This window comes from Ailuropoda melanoleuca, chromosome 1 (genome assembly GCF_002007445.2).
Source record: "Ailuropoda melanoleuca isolate Jingjing chromosome 1, ASM200744v2, whole genome shotgun sequence".
Classification (NCBI taxonomy): Eukaryota; Metazoa; Chordata; class Mammalia; order Carnivora; family Ursidae; genus Ailuropoda; species Ailuropoda melanoleuca.
This window is the reverse complement of record NC_048218.1, coordinates 1,770,158-1,792,131: the sequence shown is the minus strand read 5'-3', so window position 1 is coordinate 1,792,131 and position 21,974 is coordinate 1,770,158. Positions and strand designations below refer to the sequence as shown.

Below are 21,974 nucleotides of genomic sequence, written 5' to 3'. Positions count from 1 at the left end.
TTCAGCTCAGGTCATGGTCTCAAGGTTGTGAGATCGAGCCTCATGTTGGGCTCCGTGCTGGGTGTGGAGCCTGCTTAAGATTCTCTCTCCCCCTTTCCCTCTGCCCCCTGCTTAAAAAAGAAGTTAATCATGGAGTTACCATATGACCGAGTAATTCCACACCTAAGTATATACCCAAGAGAATTAAAAATATATGTCCACACAAAATCGTGTACATAAATGTTTATAGCAGCACTATTCCCTGTAGCCAAAAGGCAGAAATGACCCAAATGTCCATCAACTAATGAATGGATAAACCTATTGCAGTATGTCCATACAGCTGAACATTATTTAGCCATAGAAAGGGATGAAGTACTGACGAGCACTTTCACACGGACGAACCTTGAAGACACACTACATAAAAGGAGCCAGAGCAAGACCATATGTGTGAATGGCTTCCATTTACATGAAGTGTCTAGAGTGGGCAAACCAATAGGACAGAAAGTAAACTAGTTGTGGCTGGTGTGGGGCGGGGTAGCTGAAGGGCACAGGGCTTCCCCCGAGGTGGTGGTAAGTTGCAGTTGCCCACAGTGAGGGCTGCACAGAAGCTGTGACACCGAACATCACTGAACTGCACACTTTAAATAGGGAATTGTGTGGCATGTGAATCGTAGCCCGATAAAGCTGTTAAAACATCACTGAGTGCTGCCTACGAGAGACCCATTTTAGACCTAAATGCACCTGCAGAAAGTGAGGGGATGGAGAAACATCTACCGTGCAAACGGATGTCAAAAGAAAGCTGGGGTAGCAATACTTAGATGGGACAAGATAGGCTTTAAAACAAAGGCCGCAACAAGAGAGGAAGAAGGACACTGTGTCATATTAAAGAGGACAATCCATCAAGAAGACCTAGCAACTGTAAATATGTATGCCCCTAACTTGGGAGCACCCAAATATATACAACAGTTAGTAATGAACATAAAGAAACTCACTGATAATAAGACAGGGATAGCAGGGGGCTTCAGCACCCCACTCACAGCAATGGACACATCATCTAAGCAGAAGATCAACAAGGAAACAAGGGCTTTGAATCCCACGCTGGACCAGACGGACTTAACGATGTTTTCAGAGCATTCCATCCTAAAGCAGCAGAGCATACATTCTTCTCGAGCGCGCGTGGAACATTCTCCAGAGCAGATCACATCCTGGGTCAAAAATCAGCCCTCAACAAGTTCAAAAAGAGTGAGACGCCATGGATATTCTCAGACCACAGCACTATGAAGCTTGCAGTCAAACACAAGAAAAAGTTTGGAAAGACACAAACACGTGGAGGTTAAAGAACACCCTACTAAAGAATGAATGGGTCAAGCAGGAAATTAAAGAGGAAATAGAAAATACATGGCAGCAAATAAGAATGAAAACACAACAGTTCAGAACCTTTGGGATGCAGCAAAGGCCATCTAAGAGGGAAGTACATGGCAATACAAGCCTTTCTCAAGAAACAAGAAAAGTCTCAAAGACACAACCTAACCTTACATCTAAAGGAGCTAGGAAAGGAACAGCAAATAAAGCTTAAAGCCAGCAGAAGAAGGGAAATAATAAAGATTAGAGCAGAAATGGGGTGCATGAGTGGCTCAGTCAGTTAAGCATCTGCCTTCGGTCATGATCTCAAGGTCCTGGGATCAAGCCCCGTGTCGGATTCCCTGGTTGCCAGGTAGTCTGCTTGTCCCTCTCCCTCTGCTCCTCCCCCCTGTGCATTCTCGCTCTCTCTCAAATAAATAAACTGTTTTAGAAAAAAGATTAGAGCGGAAATAAACAATACAGGGGCGCCTGGGTGGCGCAGTCGTTAAGCATCTGCCTTCTGCTCAGTTCATGATTCCAGGGTCCCGAGATCAAGTCCCACATTGGGCTCCCTGCTCAGCAGGGAGTCTGCTTGTCCCTCTCCCTCTGCTGCTCCCCCTGCTTGTTCTCTCCTTCTCTCTCTGACAAATAAATAAATAAAATCTTTTAAAAAAAAAAAGAAAGAAAAGAGAAAGGACCAAAATAAATAAAATATGAATGAAAGAGGAGATATCACAACCAATACCACAGAAATACAATCATAAGAGAATATTATGAAAAACTATATACTAACAAATTAACAACCTAGAAGAAATGGATAAATTCCTGAAAACATACAAACTACCAAAACTGAAACAGGAAGCAACAAGAAAACTTGAACAGACCCATAACCAGCAAAGAAATTGTCAATACTCAAAAGCCTCCCAACAAACAAAGTCCAGGACCAGATGGCTTCCCAGGGGAACTCTACCAAACAGTTAAAGAGTTACTGCCTGTTCTTCTCAAACTATTTCAAAAAACAGGAAAGGAAGGAAAACTACCAAATTCATCCTATGAGGCCAGCATTAGCCTGAATCCAAAACCAGATAAAGACTCTGCTAAAAAAGAGAACTACAGGCCAATATCCCTGATGAACATGGATGCAAAAATCCTCGGTAAGATACTAGCAAACTGGATCCAACAAAACATTAAAAAAATCATTCACCACAATCGAGTGGGATTTATTCAGTATAAAGTGTGGTTCGGTATTTGCAAATCAATCAGTGTGATGCACCACATCAACAAGAGAAAGGATAAGAACCACGTGATCCTTTCAAAAGACACAGAAAAAGCATTTGACAAAGTACAACATCCATTCATGATAAAAATCCTCAACAAAGTAGGGATGGAGGGAACACACCTCCACACAACAAAGGCCATATAAGAAAATCCACAGTGAACACCATCTTCAATGGGGAAAAACTGAGAGCTTTTCCCCTAAGGTCAGGAACAAGACAAGCCTACCCACTCTCACCGCTGGTATTCAACATAGTTCTAGAAGTCCTGGCCTCGGCAATCAGACAACAGGAAGAAATAAAAGGCATCCAAATCAGCAAGGACGAAGTCAAACTTTCACTATTTGTACACCATATGATACTCTATATAGAAAACCTGAAAGACGCCACCGGAAACTGCTAGAACTGATGCATGAATTCGGTAAAGTGGCGGGATACAAAACCATGTACAGAAATCTGTTGTGTTTCTACACATCAGCAACGAAGTAGGAGAAAGGGGAACCGAGGAGCCGATCCCATTTATAGCTGCACCAAAACCAACAAGGTACCTAGGAGTAACCTAACCAAAGAGGAAGAAGACGTGAAACTATTGAACAGTTAGAAACTGAAGACCACACGAAGACACGGAAAGGCAGTCCACGCACAGGGACTGGAAGAACAAACGCTGCTAATATGTCTATACTGCCCAAAGCAATCTACACATTTTACACATTCCCATCAAAATACCAAAAACATTTTTCACAGAACAAACAACCCTACATTTGTATGGAACCACAGAAGACCCTGAGTAGCTAAAGCAATCCTTAACGAGAAATGCAAACCCGGAGGCATCAGAATTCCAGACTTCAAGCTCTGTGAAAAGCTGTAATGATCAAAACAGTATGGTACTGACAAAAAATAGACAAAAAGATCAATGGAACAGAATAGAAAATCCTGAAATAAACCCACAGCTCTATGGTCAACAATCTTTGACAAAGCAGGAAAGAATATCCAATGGAAAAAAGACAGTCTCTTCAACAAAGGGTGTTGGGAATATTGGACAGCTACATGCAAAAGAATGGAACTGGACCATTTTCTTACACCATACACAAAAATAAACTCAAAATGGATGAAAGATCTAAACGTGAGACCTGAAACCATCAAAATCCTAGAGGAGAACACAGGCAGCAACCTCTTTGACATCGGCCAAATCAACTTCTTTCTAGGTATGTCTCCTGAGGCAAGGGAAACAAAAGCAAAAATAAACTAAATAAAAAGCTTTCACACAGCAAAGGAAACAACCAACAAAACTAAAAGGCAACCTACGGAATAGGAGAAGATATTTGCAAGTGACATATCTGAGAAAGGGTTAGTATCCCAAATATATAAAGAACTTATCAAACTCAAGGCCCAAAACAATTAATCTAATTTAAAAAATGGGCAGAAGACATGAACAGGCATTTCTCCAAAGAAGACATCCAGATAGCCACCAGACACGTGAAACGATGGTCAACATCACTCAGCATCGGGGAAATGCAGATCCAAACCACGATGAGATCCCACCTCACACCTGTCAGAATGGCTAAAATGAACAAGTCAGGAAACAACAGGTGTTGGTGAGGATGTGGCGAAAGGGGAGCCCTCGAGCACTGCTGGTGGGAATGCAAACTGGTGCAGCCACTCTGGAAAACGGTATGGAGCTTCCTCGAAACATTAAAAATAGAGCTGCCTTACAACCCAGCAATTGCACTACTAGGTATTTACCCCCAAAATACAAAAACACTAATTTGAAGGGATATATGCACGGCTGAGTCTATTAGCAGCATTATCTACAGGACCCAAACTACGGAAACAGCCCAAGTGTCTGTTGATGGATGAATGGATAAAGAAGAGGTGGTGTGCGCACAATGGAATATTTCTCAGCCACCAGAAGAACGACATCTTGCCACGTGCAATGACGTGGATGGAGCTACAGAGAACTAGGCGAAGTGAAATAAGTCAGAGAGAAATACCGTATGATCTCACTCATGGGGAATATAAGAAACAAAACAAGCAAGCAAAGGGACAGAAAAAGAGAAGCAAACTGAGAAACAGACTCCACTCTAGAGAACACACTGATGGTCACTGGAGGGGAGGTGGGCGGGAGGTTGGGGTCAGGAGGGCACTTGTCCTGCTGAGCACCGGGTGATGGACGGAGGTGTTGGATCGCTCGGCCGTACACCTGGAACTAGTGTTCCGCTGGGTGTCAACCACCTGGAACTTAAATAAAAACTGAAAAAATAAAACACTCCTTAGCGGCACATGTATACAAATGTTTCTCATGCGGAAACCCACAGTGTCACTTACATGAACGAGGAGGGTTTCACCACATTGTCCCTCATTCAATACACTTCGTAAATGCTCGGGTATGAAATATGTTTCTACAATTACCATACGTTTATGTAAATAAGCAAGCTCAGTGTCATTTCATGGACAGAATGTGCTCAAAACAACAGAAAAAGGCCACGTGTATGAAAGGCGGTTTCAGGGTGATGCAGTTTGAGCCCCTGGGCAGTGTGACCTCAGGGCAGGACGTGTTCACCTCGCGCTGCCCTAGTGCCCTCTGCGGAGGCCCCGGGGTAAGGGAGGCCCCTGACACAGTCCCACACAAACATCACTGAGCGGGGTACAGAATGAGCAGAGGAAGGGGACAGCACAGCCAGTCCACGGGCGGGACACACGTGGGATCGTCCACAGAACGGAGTCCTTGCGTCCCAATCCCGGAGTCGTGTTCAGGACAGGAGCCGACGAGATGGAGGCTTTCAGCTGAGAAGTGGAATTTATACAAAATAGAAGAAAACGGAAAGGGCAGAACAGGGAAAACAACGACTGGAACACAAAACTCAGCGGAGTCAAAGGCGCGATGGGGAGGGCCCTTGCGAGCAGACGTGCACAGGGCACGGAGGGTGGTGTCGCCTCCCCCCCGGGAGCAAACCAACAAGCAGGGTCAGGATAGGGCAGAAGGGCTTTCCTCCTCCATTGAGCATTCGGACTCGCCCGCACACCTGTGGCGGGCACTGTCCCGGGCCCCAGGCGGAAGCAGCGAAGGGCACCGTGGGCCCTCACCTGCAGGGGCGTCCAGCCGAGTGGGGGGGCAGGATGTTAGCTGTCTGGGGTGGACGGGGCTGCCGATCACAGGCAATGGGACCCCAAAGGACATGCTCTTGTTATTTGATTGTCTACATTTCCCAGGGAAAGATGTCAAACTAAGAACTCTAAGCATTATCCGTAGCCTTTGACAAGTCAGCCCCCCAGAAAATTATGGCTGCAGGAATTACAGTACAAACACTCAGCAAATAGTCCCACAGCTCTGCCTGCACACTCATTGTGATGGGGACCTCACTACTTCTCAGGATGGCCGCGCTTGACCCCAGAGATACCCTGGAGCCTGGGAGCAGTGCCTGGCCGCAGTCCAGGTCTGCTGTACCCACTGCGCGCTTGGGCGGTGAGGAGTAAAGAGCGTCACTGACCTTCGGGGGAAGATTGGGAACTTTCAAAGTTATGACGATCGAAAATTCTTCAGGGAAGAGGTCGCATCGGAAGAAAATCCTCGACGCAGGGAAGCTCACGGCGTGGGGGGCCGCGGCCGAGAGCTGGAGTCCTCGCACACCATGGGCCTGCATCACCCTGATTCCTCCCGTGGCGCCGTGTGGAGGGACGGCCTCTGCCAGGATGTCCAGGGGGCGCAGGTCTGTGTCAGGGAAACCACAGGTGGGTTATGTGGGCCCCAACGAATTTCCCCTTTACCAGTGGGGAAACTGAGGCCCTGAGAGTCAACGATGCACTTGCAGACCCCCTCCCCGGTTTTGCCCAGAAGGAGCTACACATGTACATTTCGTGGCGCGCTGTTTTCCAGTCGATCGCCACATGGTGTCCTGGGAGTACAAGGGGGACAGAAGAAGGACAAGTCCCAGCCCCGGCCCCAGGGAGTGCACACGCCGCAGGAGCCAGGCTCCACCAGTCCAGGGACCACCAAGTGTGGCATGCCCTGTGTTCTCAGCGGGGCTCCGTGATGCGTGTCCCCACATGCTGTGGAAGGGTGGGGCCTCTGGTGTGACCCGAAAGCCGCCCTGGGACTGGGCACTGCTCCTTGCACACACCGCAGAGAGGCAGATACGCTCCTGGAGAAACTCTGCCCAACAGTTCAAGGTCATCAGAACACAGCTGATGGGCTGCCCTGGCCTGAGCTGAGGCCGGATGCTAGGAAAGGAAAAAGGGGAGCCCAGACAGCGTCTATGGCCAGAAGGGCTGTTTCTGGACCAGCTCATGGGGCCCCGCCTCTGGAAGGGAGGTGCTGGCTTGGAGCAGAGCCTGGGCTACTGCCCGGACCCTGCACAACCCAGCCACCAAATGCCTGACCGTGGCCTGGGGTAAATGACCAGGCATGCAGGAGTGAATTAGCCATTTCTGGAGCCATCCCCCTCGGGCCCAGTGGCCCTGCTAGGGCATGCATCTGACATGGGCGACCTGGGCCTGCAGCCCACACTCCATCCACTATATGGCTCAGTCGGCAAGGTCAGCAGGCCCTGTGGCGATGACAGTGGAGGCTGACCTGCAGTCCAGCGTGGTCTGTCACAGACGTCCCGCCCTGCTTCCCCACAGCAGCCACAGTCCGTCAACACGAGGAGCCCCTCCAGGAGGGAGCAGCCTCCCTGGACAAGAGACCTGTGACCAGAATCCTCAAGGGCTTCCCGTGCTGTGACAGCCTGGCAAGGCTTGTGGCACGTACCATATTGCATTGGTCTCAGCATTGTGGCCTGTGTCCTCTCCCGAGTGTGTGGCCCCTCCCAGACGGACACTATGGCATCTCCAGATTGCCAGGGGTACGTGGCCAGCCCCTGGCATACAGTCGTCACTAAATAAATACTGCCCAGCTGAAGCGAGCCAGGTGGAAGTGGCAGGGGACAGTCTGGGAAAACTAGTGCCCAGCCACAGAAGGGCTGGAGCGTGGCCGTGTCTGCAGCCACAGGCTGAGAGCCTTGAGGGAAGGCCTGTGGCGTGGAGGCGCGTGTCCGCTGGTCACAGGGAGGGTGTGGGCAGAGGACCGTGAGTGGACTGAAAGCGAGTGGTTGGTAGCGCACAGGTGCTGGGACCCGGGAGTCTGGACTCTGTCTCCCACGAGCGCACACCACCACTTCGGGTTAACAGCGGGCGCAAGTAGCAGGAAATTCGGGCAGCCGTGGCCTGGTCCGTGCGGGTCACCAAGGGAAAGGGCTCTTCAAAGCAGGGTCACCGTCCCCGACAGAACCCAGAGAACTACAGCCGCTAGAGACGCTGGCTGGCTCTGTGGACCAGGCGCCCCTTCCCACTTGTATCGGTTCTGACCCCCGGCCTTGCCGACAGTGACAGACGGCTAACGTGTGGGGGCGTTTGCCAGCTTCCTGGTGCCCCTGCGTGCTACGTTCATCCCATCCACGCCTGGCCCAGGCCGCCGTGGCATAGAGGGTGTGAATGAGTCCCGGCCCTGGGAAGACCTCTAAGGCCTTCATCAGAGCACAGAGTAAGGGCCCCCAGCCCTCCGCTCTCTGAATGTGGGCAAGGACAGCAGGTGGCCGGTCAGCGCGGAGAGCTCCTTCTCAGCCAGGTGGAGAAGCATCGCTCCGCTTCACGGGCCTGCGTCACACGGCCGCCCGCGGCAGTCACGCTGGACCAGACCCCAGGGGCTGGGGCAGACACTCGCCGACAGCTCTCAGGCAGCCCACAGAATGATCCAGAAATCCTAGGGACACCCTCTGCTAGGGGTCAAACCACTGATCTTCCTTGAAGCAACCAGGGCTGTGGCCCCAGTGGGTGTGGGGGGGACATGAGGACAACAACCCTGTTTTTGCAAGAAACAGAGTCAGGCAGCAGCATGAGAATGGCAGGTGGCCATCCACGTGGCAGAGAGGGGCTCTGAGACACGAGGGCCTTTGCTGGCCACCAGACGGACGCCCCACAGCGCTCCCCACCGCTCTCCGAGGACTGAGCGGAGCTCGGAGCCCCCGCCCCCCACCCTCGGCCAGGCTGCCCTTCAGCACCTGCACCCTGCAGGGGTGAACGCGGCGGGAAGCAGCCAGCGGGTGCTGCATAAAGGTGGCCTGGGACAAGGACAAGCGAGTCACAAAGCAGAAGGTAGCGCACATCTTCCTCCCTTAAGGGAATTGGAGAAGGAGAACTCTGTCTGAAACAGGAGTGCAGAGGACAGGCCCCAAGTGCAAAGAAGAAATGACAAGTCAGCATCTCAAACGAGCCTTGGGCCTGTGGTCAAGAGTCGGGGAGAGACCCATCCTGAACGCGGCCGTAGGGCTGCAGCACGAGGGGTGTGGGGGGGGGCAAGGCGGAGGAGACAGAACGATCCGCACAGCACGTAAACACCCTGCTACCTCATAAATGCGCCCAGCAGGAACCCTGGCAGGGCTGTGTCCCCAGGGACTCACAGGACAGGAGTCCGGGGCAGCGGGCACACTGGAGACCGCGGACTGGCCCAGCCTCGCCACCAGCGCGCAAGGAGAGCCACCGAGATCACACTAGCCCATCCCCAGTGACCGGCTGCGGGGTGCAGAGTGGGTCCCCAGCCAGCCTTGGGCACAGCAGGCGACACTGAGGTCCTTCGGGAGAGGGGCGCCGACAAGGGTGTGGAGGTACCTGCGTGCGCAGTGGACCAACGGCTAGCGGGCGGGAGGTGAGCGGCACCGCGTGCGGCACACTGCTGATCTCCGTCGGGTGGAAGCGTGCGCACAGCGTGGGGGCCAGTGGGGTGGGAGTGGGACCCAAACAATGTTGGGAGGACACCTCTGGGGGGCGCTGTGAGGAGAGGGAGGTATATATGCTTTGTCGCTATTCACGCGTTAGGAAGCGCAAACAGCGCTGAACGCAGCCGCTCCGTGGAGCCACAGTGGGGGCACTCGCGGGAGAAGGGTCTGCGCCCTCCAAGGGCAGAGGTCACCTCTGAGGCAGCTGTGTGTGTCGCCACAGGGTCCCAGAGCGACTCCAGGGAGGAGACGGGCATCTGGGGGGCGAGCCTGCGCTCCCGACCCGACTCTGACGAGCCTGGGGCTGGCCGGCACCGGGGTCAGATTCCGAGTCCTGCGGGGTTGTGTCTGGTCGGGGTCCCTGGAGGGTGTGAGGCTCTAAGTAAACACCGTGCCCTAATTTCACCCGCAAAACGCTGAGAGACTCTGGGGCGGGTGGGCGGGGCCTGGCCCCTTTCAGGACACGTGGGTCTACCCCTGGACAGGCTGCCAGCACCCAGAACGTGCCGCAGCCTGGCTGAGCCCCGGGCACAGGCAATCAGGGTGCATTAGCAGCAGGGGAACCCCGAATCTGGCTAATCCCAGGGAGAGCCTCTCCCTCCATTGTCTGACTGACTAGCCCCTTCCTGGTTGTCCTCCGCCCACCCCACCCCTGCCCTTCAGCCCCTGCCGATGAGCAGCCTTCGCGCTGACAGACGCTCAGTCGTCGGCATCCGGTGCCCCGCCTACGCCTTGTCTGCAGTCTGCACACACAGCTGGCAGGGTTCCAAGGTTAACACGGGCGGAGAGTTCTATACCTCCCTGGAAATGTTCCTGCCAGATGCGAGGATGAGGGGTGACCGAGTCGACGAGAGTCAGAGCCACCGCAGGACGGTCGGACACACACAGTGATAAAGCCCTGCAAATTAATTCTGATCAGTTGATGCACATGCACTGGGGCTGCTACGTTCATGCCTTCATGCCGAGCGGCTGTGTTCACGAGCAGACCCCGGCCGAGCCACCTGCCCCCGGCCGCCGATCACTGCCACGTGGCCTCCGCGCCAGCCAGCCGGGAAGCCATCGGCTCCAAACAGCCAGGACTCAGCGAACGACGGACCCCTTCCCTAACCCCTAGCCAATCACGCAGGGGTCCCACCTCCAGGTGGCTACCTGAAGCTTCCCCGCACCGCAGCCCCCGTGGGGCCCCCCGAGCCTCTCTCTCTCCACCAGAAGTTCTCTCCCTCCCCGACTTTGAGTCTCTGCCAAACCCGGGGCCGGTGGGGGACCCCCTGTTACAGCCAGCTCGGAATAAACAGCCTTTGCTTCTTCTCACTTAGGTGGTCTCTGTTTAGCCTACAAAGGCTTCTGGAAAGGGCAGCTCCAGAAATAGCATTTGTCCCCAAGGTCCTTCCAGGTCAGCAGAAAGATGTGGCGGGAGCCAGAAGCACACAGACTCGAAACTGGCTCCACGTAAGGTCCTCGACCAGCCTCAAGGTCTTAAGGTCTGGCCCACAACTGACTGGATGAGCCACTCAGAGCCTCAGCTTTCTCATCTGTAAGATGGGATGGTGGTGACTCCCCGTCAGGGGCCCAGCTGAGCGGCCAGACGTGGGGGGGGAGCCGCCTGCAGCAGCGAGCCAGACTGGCAGACATGCGGGGGACTTCAGTCACCTACTACGACAGTACGAGCAAGAGGCTAAAGCCACAGGGAGCCCTGACCACCCGCCCCCCAGGAAGAGCGTGCGGTGGGGGCCACGCCCAGGAGCCCAGGACTAAAGCCTCCCATGAGCTGATGAGCCCTGGGGCCCAGGGAGGAGGGAGGAGGAGGGAGGGCTGGCATGGAAAAGTACCGGGTACTGAGTCAGAGTGGGGAGGGGGCAAAGTAGCTTCCAGGCGCCCTACAAGGAGGCCTCTGATGGAGGCCCCGGGGCTACAAATGCAGATGGACCTCCGAGGGGGGCTGGCGGGCCTGGGTTCCCGCTGAAGTTCCCCCAGGATGGCAGTGCCCTGGCTGCGTCCCAGGCCTGGTGTGTGGCAGGGCCGCCTTGTGCCACCTGCTGGGTGAAGTCTCTGTGATCGCCCGTGGCCGGGCCTGATAGATCACGCATGGGATTTTTGACCAGGAGCCAGGCTCTTCATGCCCCAGAACTGTTCTCTGGGAAGGCTTTCTATACTGGAGCCCATCAAGGCCCAGGTAACTCGGAAGAAGCCACCCGCCTTGGCTGGGTGTGCAGGTGTGAGGCACAGCCGCTCAGCCAGGTGGGCTCTGCACACTCTAGACAGTCTCCAAGAAGGGGCTCTTCCACTGGGGTGGGAAGGGAGGCAGAACTAAATGGCCAGGAAAATCCTCCTTACTCCGCAGATTTCAATGATTTGAATTAGTGTGCCCAGGGCCCAGGAGGAGTTTATTTCCAGAATTTAGGTTAGGATATTATAAGGGTTGCCCTATGGGACAGTAAGACTGAATGTATAGCCATCATCACAAAACAGGCCAGTTCAGGCCCAAGGAGAGGCAGGTGGACCCATGGAGAGAAGAGATGGAGAACTTGAACACCCATGGTCAATAGGCCATGCTGATGAGTGGGGAGCGAGGGGTCGTTGGGAGAAAGTGATGGCAAAGTGGGTGTCTATGGGGGAGAAAACCAGGCTGAACTCCTCCCCAATTGGGATATATAGTTTACCCCTCCAGAAGGGGTGAATGGTGAAACTTCCAAGTTAGAAGGAGGGCTGGGAGCCATCTCTGTGACTTTGTGGTACAGAAGATTCCTCAAACAAGCTCAATAAATACAAACCATGAGAAAGAAGTCATTACACTTGCTCACATCAAAGCAAGAACTTCTGCTCAGGAAGGACACGATGGGCAAGGCCAGTAGTCCCAGGACAGAATGAGAAAGGTGTTTGCCACACCATGAAAGGTACAGAAGGGACAGGGAGCCCCTGAACATCAACAAGGAAAATATAAGAACAATCCTAAAAAAAAAAAAAAAAAAAAAAAGCAGGCAATCTAAAAAAGAAGAAATCCAAAGGGCTCACATATGACAAAATGCTCAAGTCCATACACATCAGAGAAATGCAAATTAAAACAGTAATAGAGACCACTCTTCTCCTAGTATATTGGTTTAAAAAAGGATATAGGAAAACAATGTAAAGATAGAGCATGCATGGGAAAATAACTCGTCCCTTCTGTGGGTTCAAACCTGCTTTCCTTAACTTGTTTTAAAGGAAGTCACAGAACGTGGAACAGGTTGGCACACTGGGCTTTGCGCAGGACTCCTGGCCTCTCTGGGGCTGCAGCATGGACGCATCCAAAGTCTGGGAAGGCAAAGGCAGTGTGGGGGTCACTGAGGCCTCAGGGAAGCGCCAGAACAGCAGAGAATAACCTCACGAAGGCGTAATGGAGCCTCTGCGGCCGGCCAGTGCTCAGCCCTGACACACATCAGCGCTTTTAAATCCCTACTCATCCACTTTGGTCACCTGCCAGAGTCAGAGGGTTCTCAGGGTGCACAACATTGCCCAAAGGGTCAAGCAGACGGTATAGCAAGGGCCGTGGTCTTTGAGCCCAGCTGTCCTGGGACACGCTATGTCCTGCAGCTTCTGTCATGGGTCTTTCTGAGGCTCGGTCTCCTCATCGGCAATAGGGGATGATATCTTCCTTTCTTGTAGCGCTGTGGGAGGGACTGCAAATACTGTCTGGCAGGCAGAAGTTGCTCCCCAGAAATGGACAGCTTCGCAGGGACTGAGTTGGAAATGCACGCCCATCCCTCACGATGCAGTCGGCTCTGTGCAGGGCCACGTTTTAGGTTGACTATGAACTTCCCGCCTGAGTTTGTGGGAGGGTATGTGTTTGCCTGCAGGAATGCAGGCCGCCAGGGCTGGCTAAGTGGCTCTTGAGTAAGAGCCACGTGGCTAGTACACAGCTGATGTCGAGCTCATTTTACTTAAATCGGCAAGAGGGCATCCGGCGGGGCGCCTTAATCAGCCGGCACAGAAAAATCCACACACAGTCTGGGAACAAATCCGCTTGCTGGACCCGCACTTGCCAGCCCCAAACCAGAGCCTTCTTTTCTCACCTTTCTCGAATGTTGACCATTAGGTATAATAAGCACCTGGCCCCCCTGGGCACGTGGACATTCAGGAGGCAAAAGACAGTGCACGCATCAGGCAGAACGCAGGGCTGGCACACGACAAGGGGCTTTGATCTGAGTTCTTCCCAGGACAGGATGCTCAGCTCCCCTCAGGGTCCCACCCACAAAGCTTGTCTCTGATGATCCAAAATGCCACCTCTTATTCTCCTCTGCCAGGAGCTGTGGGAGAGGTGAGGATGAAGCGCCAGTCCCTGCCCCCAGGGGACCTTTGTAATAAAAACACCACTCTCTCCTGCCGGGCATGACTATCTCTGCAATCCAGCCAGCTTTCCGTGTTACCTTATCTCACATCCTCCCGGCGAGTGAGAACAGGAACAGAGGGTGAATCCGGCTGTAGTGGCCTCGGGCTGGAGGATGTGGAAGTCCAAGCGCTCAGCTCGTAGAGGGTTACCTGCCTTCCAGTCCCATCATGGGAGAGTCCTCGCCGAGCTATTGCCCTTCAAATATGCGCACCGCGTCCAGGAATTACGGAGTCAGAGCCGGAAAGGGCCAACGGATCAGGGCTATCGGCCCAGAGAGGGCTGGTGGGGGCGGCTACAGGAGACGGAAGTTTAGAGTACTAAGGGCTTCCATTAGAACAGAAGACAGGTATCTGATCAACCAGCTAAGTTTCGACTTAATCAATTTGATAATGGAAGGATAGGTCAGTATGATCGTATGTACTATAACTCAATGTAAGTGAAAACAAGAAAAACAGAGGAGATCAGTTGAAACCAAAATTGATTCTTTGAGAAGATGATTAAGATTGGTAAACTTTCAGCCAGACTGACCAGGGGGAAAAAAAGCAAGAAGAAATAACTTACCAATATCAAGAACAAAAAATGGGATATTACCCACCATTTTTCACAAATGGAGAGGATAATGAGGGACCTCCACACAACACTGTGCCTGTATATTCAAAACCTCGTGTGAAATGGACCAGCTCCTCAGTAAGCACTTCATTACGTTTCTCAGGAAATTCTCCCAAATATTGAAAGAAGACCAAATACCGGCTCTACACGATATTTTCTAGAAAGTAGAAGAGGAGGGAACACCTGCCGACTCCTTGCACGGGGCGGCGTTCTTAAACCTGAAGATGCCGCTGTAACAGTCGACTGCGGACCGACAGCCTCACGAAAACAGACGTGGAGATCCTGAATACAATATTAGCAAATCAAATCCAACAACACATAAAAAGGACGATACATCACAACCAAGTGGGTTTATCTGGGAATTCAGGACTGGTTCAACGTGTTTAAACCAATCAATGTAAGTACACGGACTTCTCCATACTGGCTTTGCAATTTCCTATACATTTCTAATTATTCCAAAATAAAGGCTTTAAGAAATCAATTAATGTAATTCACCGTAATAACAGACTAAAAAAGAAAACTGTATAATCATCTCAATAAATGTATAAAAAGCATTCCATGAGGGGCGCCTGGGTGGCACAGCGGTTAAGCGTCTGCCTTCGGCTCAGGGCGTGATCCCGGTGTTGGGATCGAGCCCCACATCAGGCTCCTTGCTGTGAGCCTGCTTCTTCCTCTCCCACTCCCCCTGCTTGTTGTTCCCTCTCTCGTTGGCTGTCTCTATCTCTGTCAAATAAATAAATAAAATCTTTAAAAAAAAAAAAGCATTCCATGAAATCCAACATTCATTCATGATAAATCTGTCAGTAATAAGAGGGAGCTTTTTAGCCTGTGGAAGCTAATCTAGGCAAAATCTCAGCGACCACAACCAAGCGAGCACTGAATGCCTCCCCCCGAGGTAGGGCACGTGTGAGCACACACACACGAGCATTTACTTGCTCTGCCTGCTACCAAAGCGCCACCCCAGCAGCACTGAGCACATCGAGCTCCAGATCATGGTTTCTAAATACCATCACCCACTAAAAGGAGCAGGGCTCCCTGGAGAAGTGGTGGACTCCAGGGATGGGACAGGGAGATTTCCAGAGGAGCTGGGACCAGAAGTGAGACGCTGGGGAGTTGGAAGCATGCTGAAAGGTATAGGACCCAAATGAATGATGTCCCAGTGCTCAAAGCTGGAATAATGTGAACAAAATAATGATAATACTGGATTATTACCCAAATAATAAAACAAATATTCTTTAGACCATAATGAAATAAATTAAACCAGAACAGGTAAATAAATGGAGGAAAGGGGGCAGCTCTTCCTTACAGAAGAATTTTGGTTAATAAATGGAGGTGGAATGGGGAAGTGGAAATTCACCATCAGAACACCACAGCGACCCTGCTGCAGACATGGCCCCCAGAGGGACACTAAAACCATTGGACAAACACAACAGCAGAAACAGGATGTTTGAAAAGTCTCGTAGAATCTCCCTCACCCCAAATATTTATTAATTACAAAGGGAAAAATTAACCTTATCCCCAGTGACAAGACACAGCAACATCATATATCCCCGCTTCACTGAACACATTACTTCTGTGGGATTCTTCCCCAAACATAATAACCTCAGTCCAGTTGTGAGGAAACCTCAGACAACCCCAAATTTCTACAACACGTGTGACCAGGGCTCTTCAAAAGTGTCAAGACACAAAGGATAAGGAAAGACCAAGAAACTGCCTCAGACTAGAGAAGACTAGGGAGACCTTACAAATGTACATGGGGTCCTGGACCAGAGAGGGGACACTCGTGGGAAACGGAGGTGTCCTTTAGTGAACAGTAACGTGCCCATGCTGATTTCTAAGATTTGTCACTGATCTGAGGCTACGTAAGATATTACTAGAGGAAGCTGGGTGAGGGCATGCGTAAACACTCTGTACTCTTGTTACAATTATTCTGTAAATGACACGAAAACACAAAGTGTCCCATGAGCTCACCTGTGCCAGGAAAAGCAGAAGATGTGTGGGTGCAGCTGGTCCATAATGCCATGTGCACCCTGCGCCCCATCCTTCACCTGCTGCGGACAGCAATCCCCAGGAAAGGAGACCTGCTCCACCTTTCCACCCATCCCACATTCCAGCTTTGTGTCTGCTTCAGACCAGGTGCTTGCTAAGAGTCGAATTATGTACCATGAGGACGCTGAAATCCTAACCCCCAGTACCTGCAGAAGTGACCTCTTCTGGAAAGATGGTCTTCACAGACGATCAAGATACAATGAGGTCACTGGGGGAGAGGGGTCCTAACCCAATACAACTGGTGTCCTTGTAAAATGAGAAAATGTGCATGCAGACAGGCACACAGGGAGGATGCCGAGCGAGGATGCAGGCAGAGATGGGGAGATGCTCTTACAAGGCAAGGAGACCTCAGATTGCCAGCAGATCCCCCAAGCTAAGAGAGCATGGGACAGATTCTCTGTCATGGCCCCAGCAGGAACCAACCCTGCCAATCCTTGACCTCAGACATCCAGCCTCCAAACTGGGAGAGAATGGACCTCTGTTGTTGAAGCCCGCTCTACGGCGTTTGTTACCATAGCCACAGGACACTGACACGGTGCTGCATACAAATCATGACTCATCATCGTTATGCAGAAATGAGCACAGAGGCGCGTGGCGGTGCTCAGCCCGACCAGGCCTGGGACCCAGCCCCCAACACCCAGGTGTTCCACCGGGGCCCCCAACGACCCCCAATAAAACTACAACCTGCACTCCACCCCCAAGCTATCTTTCTAGGACTGAAAACAAGTAGAGACTCCCAGGCCAATTTCCAGGGTTTTGTCAACAGAGCAAGGACTCCTGGAAATAACCCCTGTGGCTGGTTCTTCAGGACCCAGCTCTCAGCACCAAGGAGGGGAGGGCTGGGGAGACTGCTGCTAGGATAGCACAAGCCAGGAGGGTATGAGGAGAAAGTCAGNTTTTGTGAATCTTTTGTGTGTGTCTTATTTGGAGTGCATTGGGCTTCCCAGATGTGTAGATTAGTTTTCAATAGCTTTAGAAGGTTTTAAGCCATTTTGTCTTTGAGAGAACAACATTTCTCCACCGAGGACTGACTGTCATGCGGCCCCCAGGACAGCCCCCAGTCCCACCCAACAGAGGTCAGTGAGGCTTTCAACCCTGAAGCCCACGGGCCCCCAACAAGCCCTTGATGGAGCCCTGCAGCTCAGAGCACCACCAAGGGCCCTGCCCTTGCCCCTTCAGAGACTGGGCCATGTACGGTGGCCATGCGTCCATGAGGACACGAGGACCATGCCGGATGCCGTGTACTCACCAGGTCTCAGGTGTGGAACCAAGCACCAGGGCATGAGCAATGAGGACAATGTGTTGCCCGTCACGGTCATTCCTCCTGTGCTAGCCTGAATCCATGACCGTGGCCCCTTCGGTGAGCCAATCTCGGCCCCAGGACACATTCCTCATACTTGCCCCAGGGCTCACACCTGGGAGACACATGCCCCATTAACACCCACTACAACCAGCAGCATCAACCCACGAAGTGCCTCCTGCCCCACAGCCAGGCCGGCTGGGCATCGTCAGCCCTGTACACAGCTGGGCATCTCTCCCTTTGATCAAAGCCCAAATTTTAGGATTGGTCTATCTTCAGGCCCTGCCTTGGGCCAGAAGTGCACCCCCCACCCCCCGTGGGATGGAGCACAGGCTGTCACTTTCAGAAAATCACCTGATTTCTGGTCTCTACAAAGCATCAAAGCATTTCTACTGTTTTTCCTTTGGAGACAAACACAGGTCAGGATACTCTGAACTCCACTCAGGAGCCTCACAAGCCGACGGCATTCAGACAGTGACCCAGCACTGGGGAAACAGCACAACACTAAACACCAACAAGGAAGGGAAGGCTTCGCTAAGCCTGCTGTTGGGACAACACACACTCACAGGGGGTATAAAAGTCAGCAGCCTGAGCACCAAACACACACTCACACTCAAACACTCACACTCACACTCACACCCTCCTCCAGCCCCCNCCACCCCCACCCCCACCATGGGCCGCGTCCACCCTGTCCGTCTGCTCCAGTGACCTGAGATATGGCAGCCGCATCTGCCTGCCCAGCTCCTGTGACTCCTGCCCCGACTCCTCCTGGCAGGTGGACGACTGCCCAGAGAGCTGCTGCGAGCCCCCCTACTGCGCCCCTACCTGCTGCGCCCCCAGCTCCTGCCTGACCCTCATCTGCACCCCTGCGAGCTGTGTGTCCAGCCCCTGCCAATCAGCCTGCACCAGCTCCTGCCAGCCCTCCTGCTGTCTCTGGATGCACTTAAGCAAACTGACCAATAAATGCCCAAGACCAACCAGAGCCCTGGCTCCGTGTATCTTGTCATTATTCCCCAGCCTGAGCACATGTCCACTTCCCCCCCTCTGTACACAACACTGCCATCCTGCAGGACCCTTTGTGGCTTCCTGTGATTCCCAAGGTCCCAGCTGGGCAGCAGAGGCTGGGGGTGGGTATTGCAGGCCTCTGGCTGCTTGGGCCATCCTGGGCTCATCCTTCACCCTCCTGTACTGTCTTCCATGGGATAGTTCTTTTCCTTGATTTGCCCCATCACTCCTCATGATGACCCTTCAATCAGGATTAGGATTTGCGAGACCCATGTTTTTCCACAGCATGTCTAAATGCCCTCCTAACTTCAAAATTAGCAATTTTCATTTCTGTATTGTCTAAAATCTTCTCACATGCCCCGCTGACATCCCCGGTGTGGTGTCAGGAGCACACACTGAAGGGTGTAGTCTGCTACACATACACATCCCAGAAGTCACATATTAATAGTCGTGCTAAACCTGCATGAGAGTAAAGACTTCTCTCAATCTGCAATAAGAAAACATTAAAACAAGCACAGAAGCATCACCATGATCAAGCCAATCTGCAGGTGGTAAGTGCCAGACAGAACAAAGCCCAGTGCTCTTTAAAAGAAGGAAACAACGTACAACATCCAACAGTATCACGCTATTATTTTACTGAAACCCAGCATCCAATAAAAAATTACTAGACATATTTTTAAAGATTTTATTTATTTATTTATTTATTTATTTATTTATTTGAGAGACAGCATGTGCATGCATGCATACAAGCGGGGGCAGGGCAGAGGGGGAGGGAGAGAGAGAGACTCTCAAGCAGACTCTGCACTAAGTATGGAGGCCAACACAGGGCTCCATCCCACAACCCTGAGATCATGATCTGAGCCAAAAGCAGGACTTGGATGCTCAACTGACTGAGCCACCCAGGTGCCCCAAAATTACTAAACACCTTAGAGAAAAAATCTAACCCATAATCAAGAGGCAAAACAGATTATACAAACAAACTCAGAAATGACAGTTGCTGGAATTAGCAGACAAGGTAGTTAAAACAATAATAAATATGTTCAAGGATTTCAAGGAAGACATGAACACAAGAGAGAAATGTAAGATACAAAAGAGAACTAAATGGAACTCCAAGAGCTAAAAAATCATAACATTAACAATAAAAAATTTAAAGGATGAATTTAAAAATAGAATAAAGACTGATGATGATCAAAGACCTAGGAGACATAAACAGAAATTTCCCAAACCGAAAGACAGTAAGAGAAAAAAATTTAAATTAACAGAGCATCAGTAATCTGAGGAATAATATTAAATGGTCTAACATAAATATAACTGGAGTCCCTGAGAAAAAGTTTGGGGGTCAGGGGAGACAGAAAAATATTTAAAGAGATAATGACTCAATGTTTTCCAAATTTGATGAAATTGAGAAGTATATAGAAAACTTGAGAAACACTATACACTAACCTGACCATATTGACATGTATACAATATTCCATCCAACAACAGTAAACTTGAATTCACATTTTTTTCAAGTGCACATAGAACATTCACCAAAATAAATCATATGCTGGGCCATAATGCCAGTCTTAATACGTTTAATAGGATTGAAATCATACTGAGAATGTTGTTTGACCACAACAAAATCAGAAATCATGAACTTAGAAAGATATCTGGAAAACTAAAAAATATTTGGATAGTAAATAACACACTTCAAAATAATACATGAGTCAAAGAAGGAATCACAATGGAAAATTGGAAATATTTTTAATAAAATAAAAACTTTATAGAATGCAACTAACACAGTATATAGGGGGAAGTGTATAGGTTTAATAATTTATATAGAAAAGAAGGAATCCATCAATTATCTAAGTTTCTACCTTCAAAAGCTACAAAAAGAAGCTCAAGTAGAATCCAAAATAAGTGGGGGCACCGGGGGGGCTCAGTCGTTACGCGTCTGCCTTCGGCTCAGGGCGTGATCCCAGGGTTCTGGGATCGAGCCCTGCATTGGACTCCCTGCTCCACCGGGAGCCTGCTTCTTCCTCTCCCACTCCCCCTGCTGGTGTTCCCTCTCTCGCTGTCTGTCTCTCTCTGCCAAATAAATAAATAAAATCTTAAAAAAAAAAAACAAGGCAAGAAACAACAATTGTTGGAGAGGATGTAGAGAAAGGGGATCCCTCCTACATTGTTGGTGGGAAGGCAAGTTGGTACAGCCATCCTGGAAGACAGTGTGGAGGTCCCTTAAAAAGTTAAAAATTAAGCTACCCTATGATCCAGCCATTGCACTACTGGGTTTACCCCAAAGATACAGACGTAGTGAAGAGAAGGGCCATATGCACCCCAATGTTCATAGCAGCATTGTCCACAATAGCCAAATCGTGGAAGGAGCCGAGATGACCTTCAACAGATGACTGGATTAAGAAGATGTGGTCCATATATACAATGGAATAGTACTCAGCTATCAAAAAGAACGATTTCACAACATTTGCTGCAACGTGGGCAGCACTGGAGATAATGCTAAGTGAAATAAGTCAAGCAGAGAAAGACAATTATCATATGGTTTCTCTCATTTATGGAACATAAGAACTAGGAAGGGATAAAGAAAGGGGAGGTAATCAGAAGGGGAATGAAGCATGAGAGACTATGGACTCTGAGAAACAAACTGAGGGCTTCAGAGGGGAGGGGGGTGGGGGAATGGGATAGACTGGTGATGGGTAGTAAGGAGGGCACGTATTGCATGGTGCGCTGGGTGTTATATGCAGCTAATGAATCATCGAACTTTGCATCGGAATCCGGGGATGTACTGTATGGTGACTAACGTAATATAATAAAAAATATTATCATAAAAAAATCTTAAAAAAAGAAAGAATCAAAAATAAGTCGAGGGAAGGAAATAATTGAGAAGTGTAGAAATCTACCAAATAGAAAATGGACAAACAAGAGAAAATTAATAAAACCAAGTCCAATTTTTTAAAAGATCAAAATTAATAAATTTCTACCTTGACCAGTCAAGAAAAAGAAAAGAAAATGAAATAAATAAACAATATCAGGAATAAAGAAAAGGCTATTGCCCCAGACCGTAAGACGCTACAAGAACAATAAAAGAAGAATGCAATTCCCGATGCTGACCCGTTCAGCAGCCAACCGAGATGGACAAATAACTGGAAAGATACATATTATAAAAACTCACACAAGAAGAAATAGAAAACCAAAATAGCCCTCTGTCAATTGAAGTAACTGAATTAGAGTTAAGATCCCTCTGACAAAGAAAATGCCACGCCCAGTCCTAAGGAATATATAAAAACGCTATTAGAATTCCTAAGTGC

General features: G+C 50.4%; 1 protein-coding gene across 1 annotated transcript in view; it reads right to left on the bottom strand.

Annotated features, from left to right (window-relative positions):
* Positions 1-5,049: 5,049 nt before the first annotated feature.
* The window catches only part of LOC117801087 (thrombospondin-type laminin G domain and EAR repeat-containing protein-like), a 38,146-nt gene continuing 21,221 nt past the window's right edge, over positions 5,050-21,974 (bottom strand). Inside the window, exons 3-4 of the mRNA XM_034654652.1 lie at positions 6,083-6,303; positions 5,050-5,378 (exon numbers count right to left, since the gene is read on the bottom strand). Of these exons, the coding sequence (XP_034510543.1) occupies positions 5,166-5,378; positions 6,083-6,303 (434 nt within the window). The 3' untranslated portion in view covers positions 5,050-5,165. The remainder of the gene's footprint in view (positions 5,379-6,082; positions 6,304-21,974) is intronic.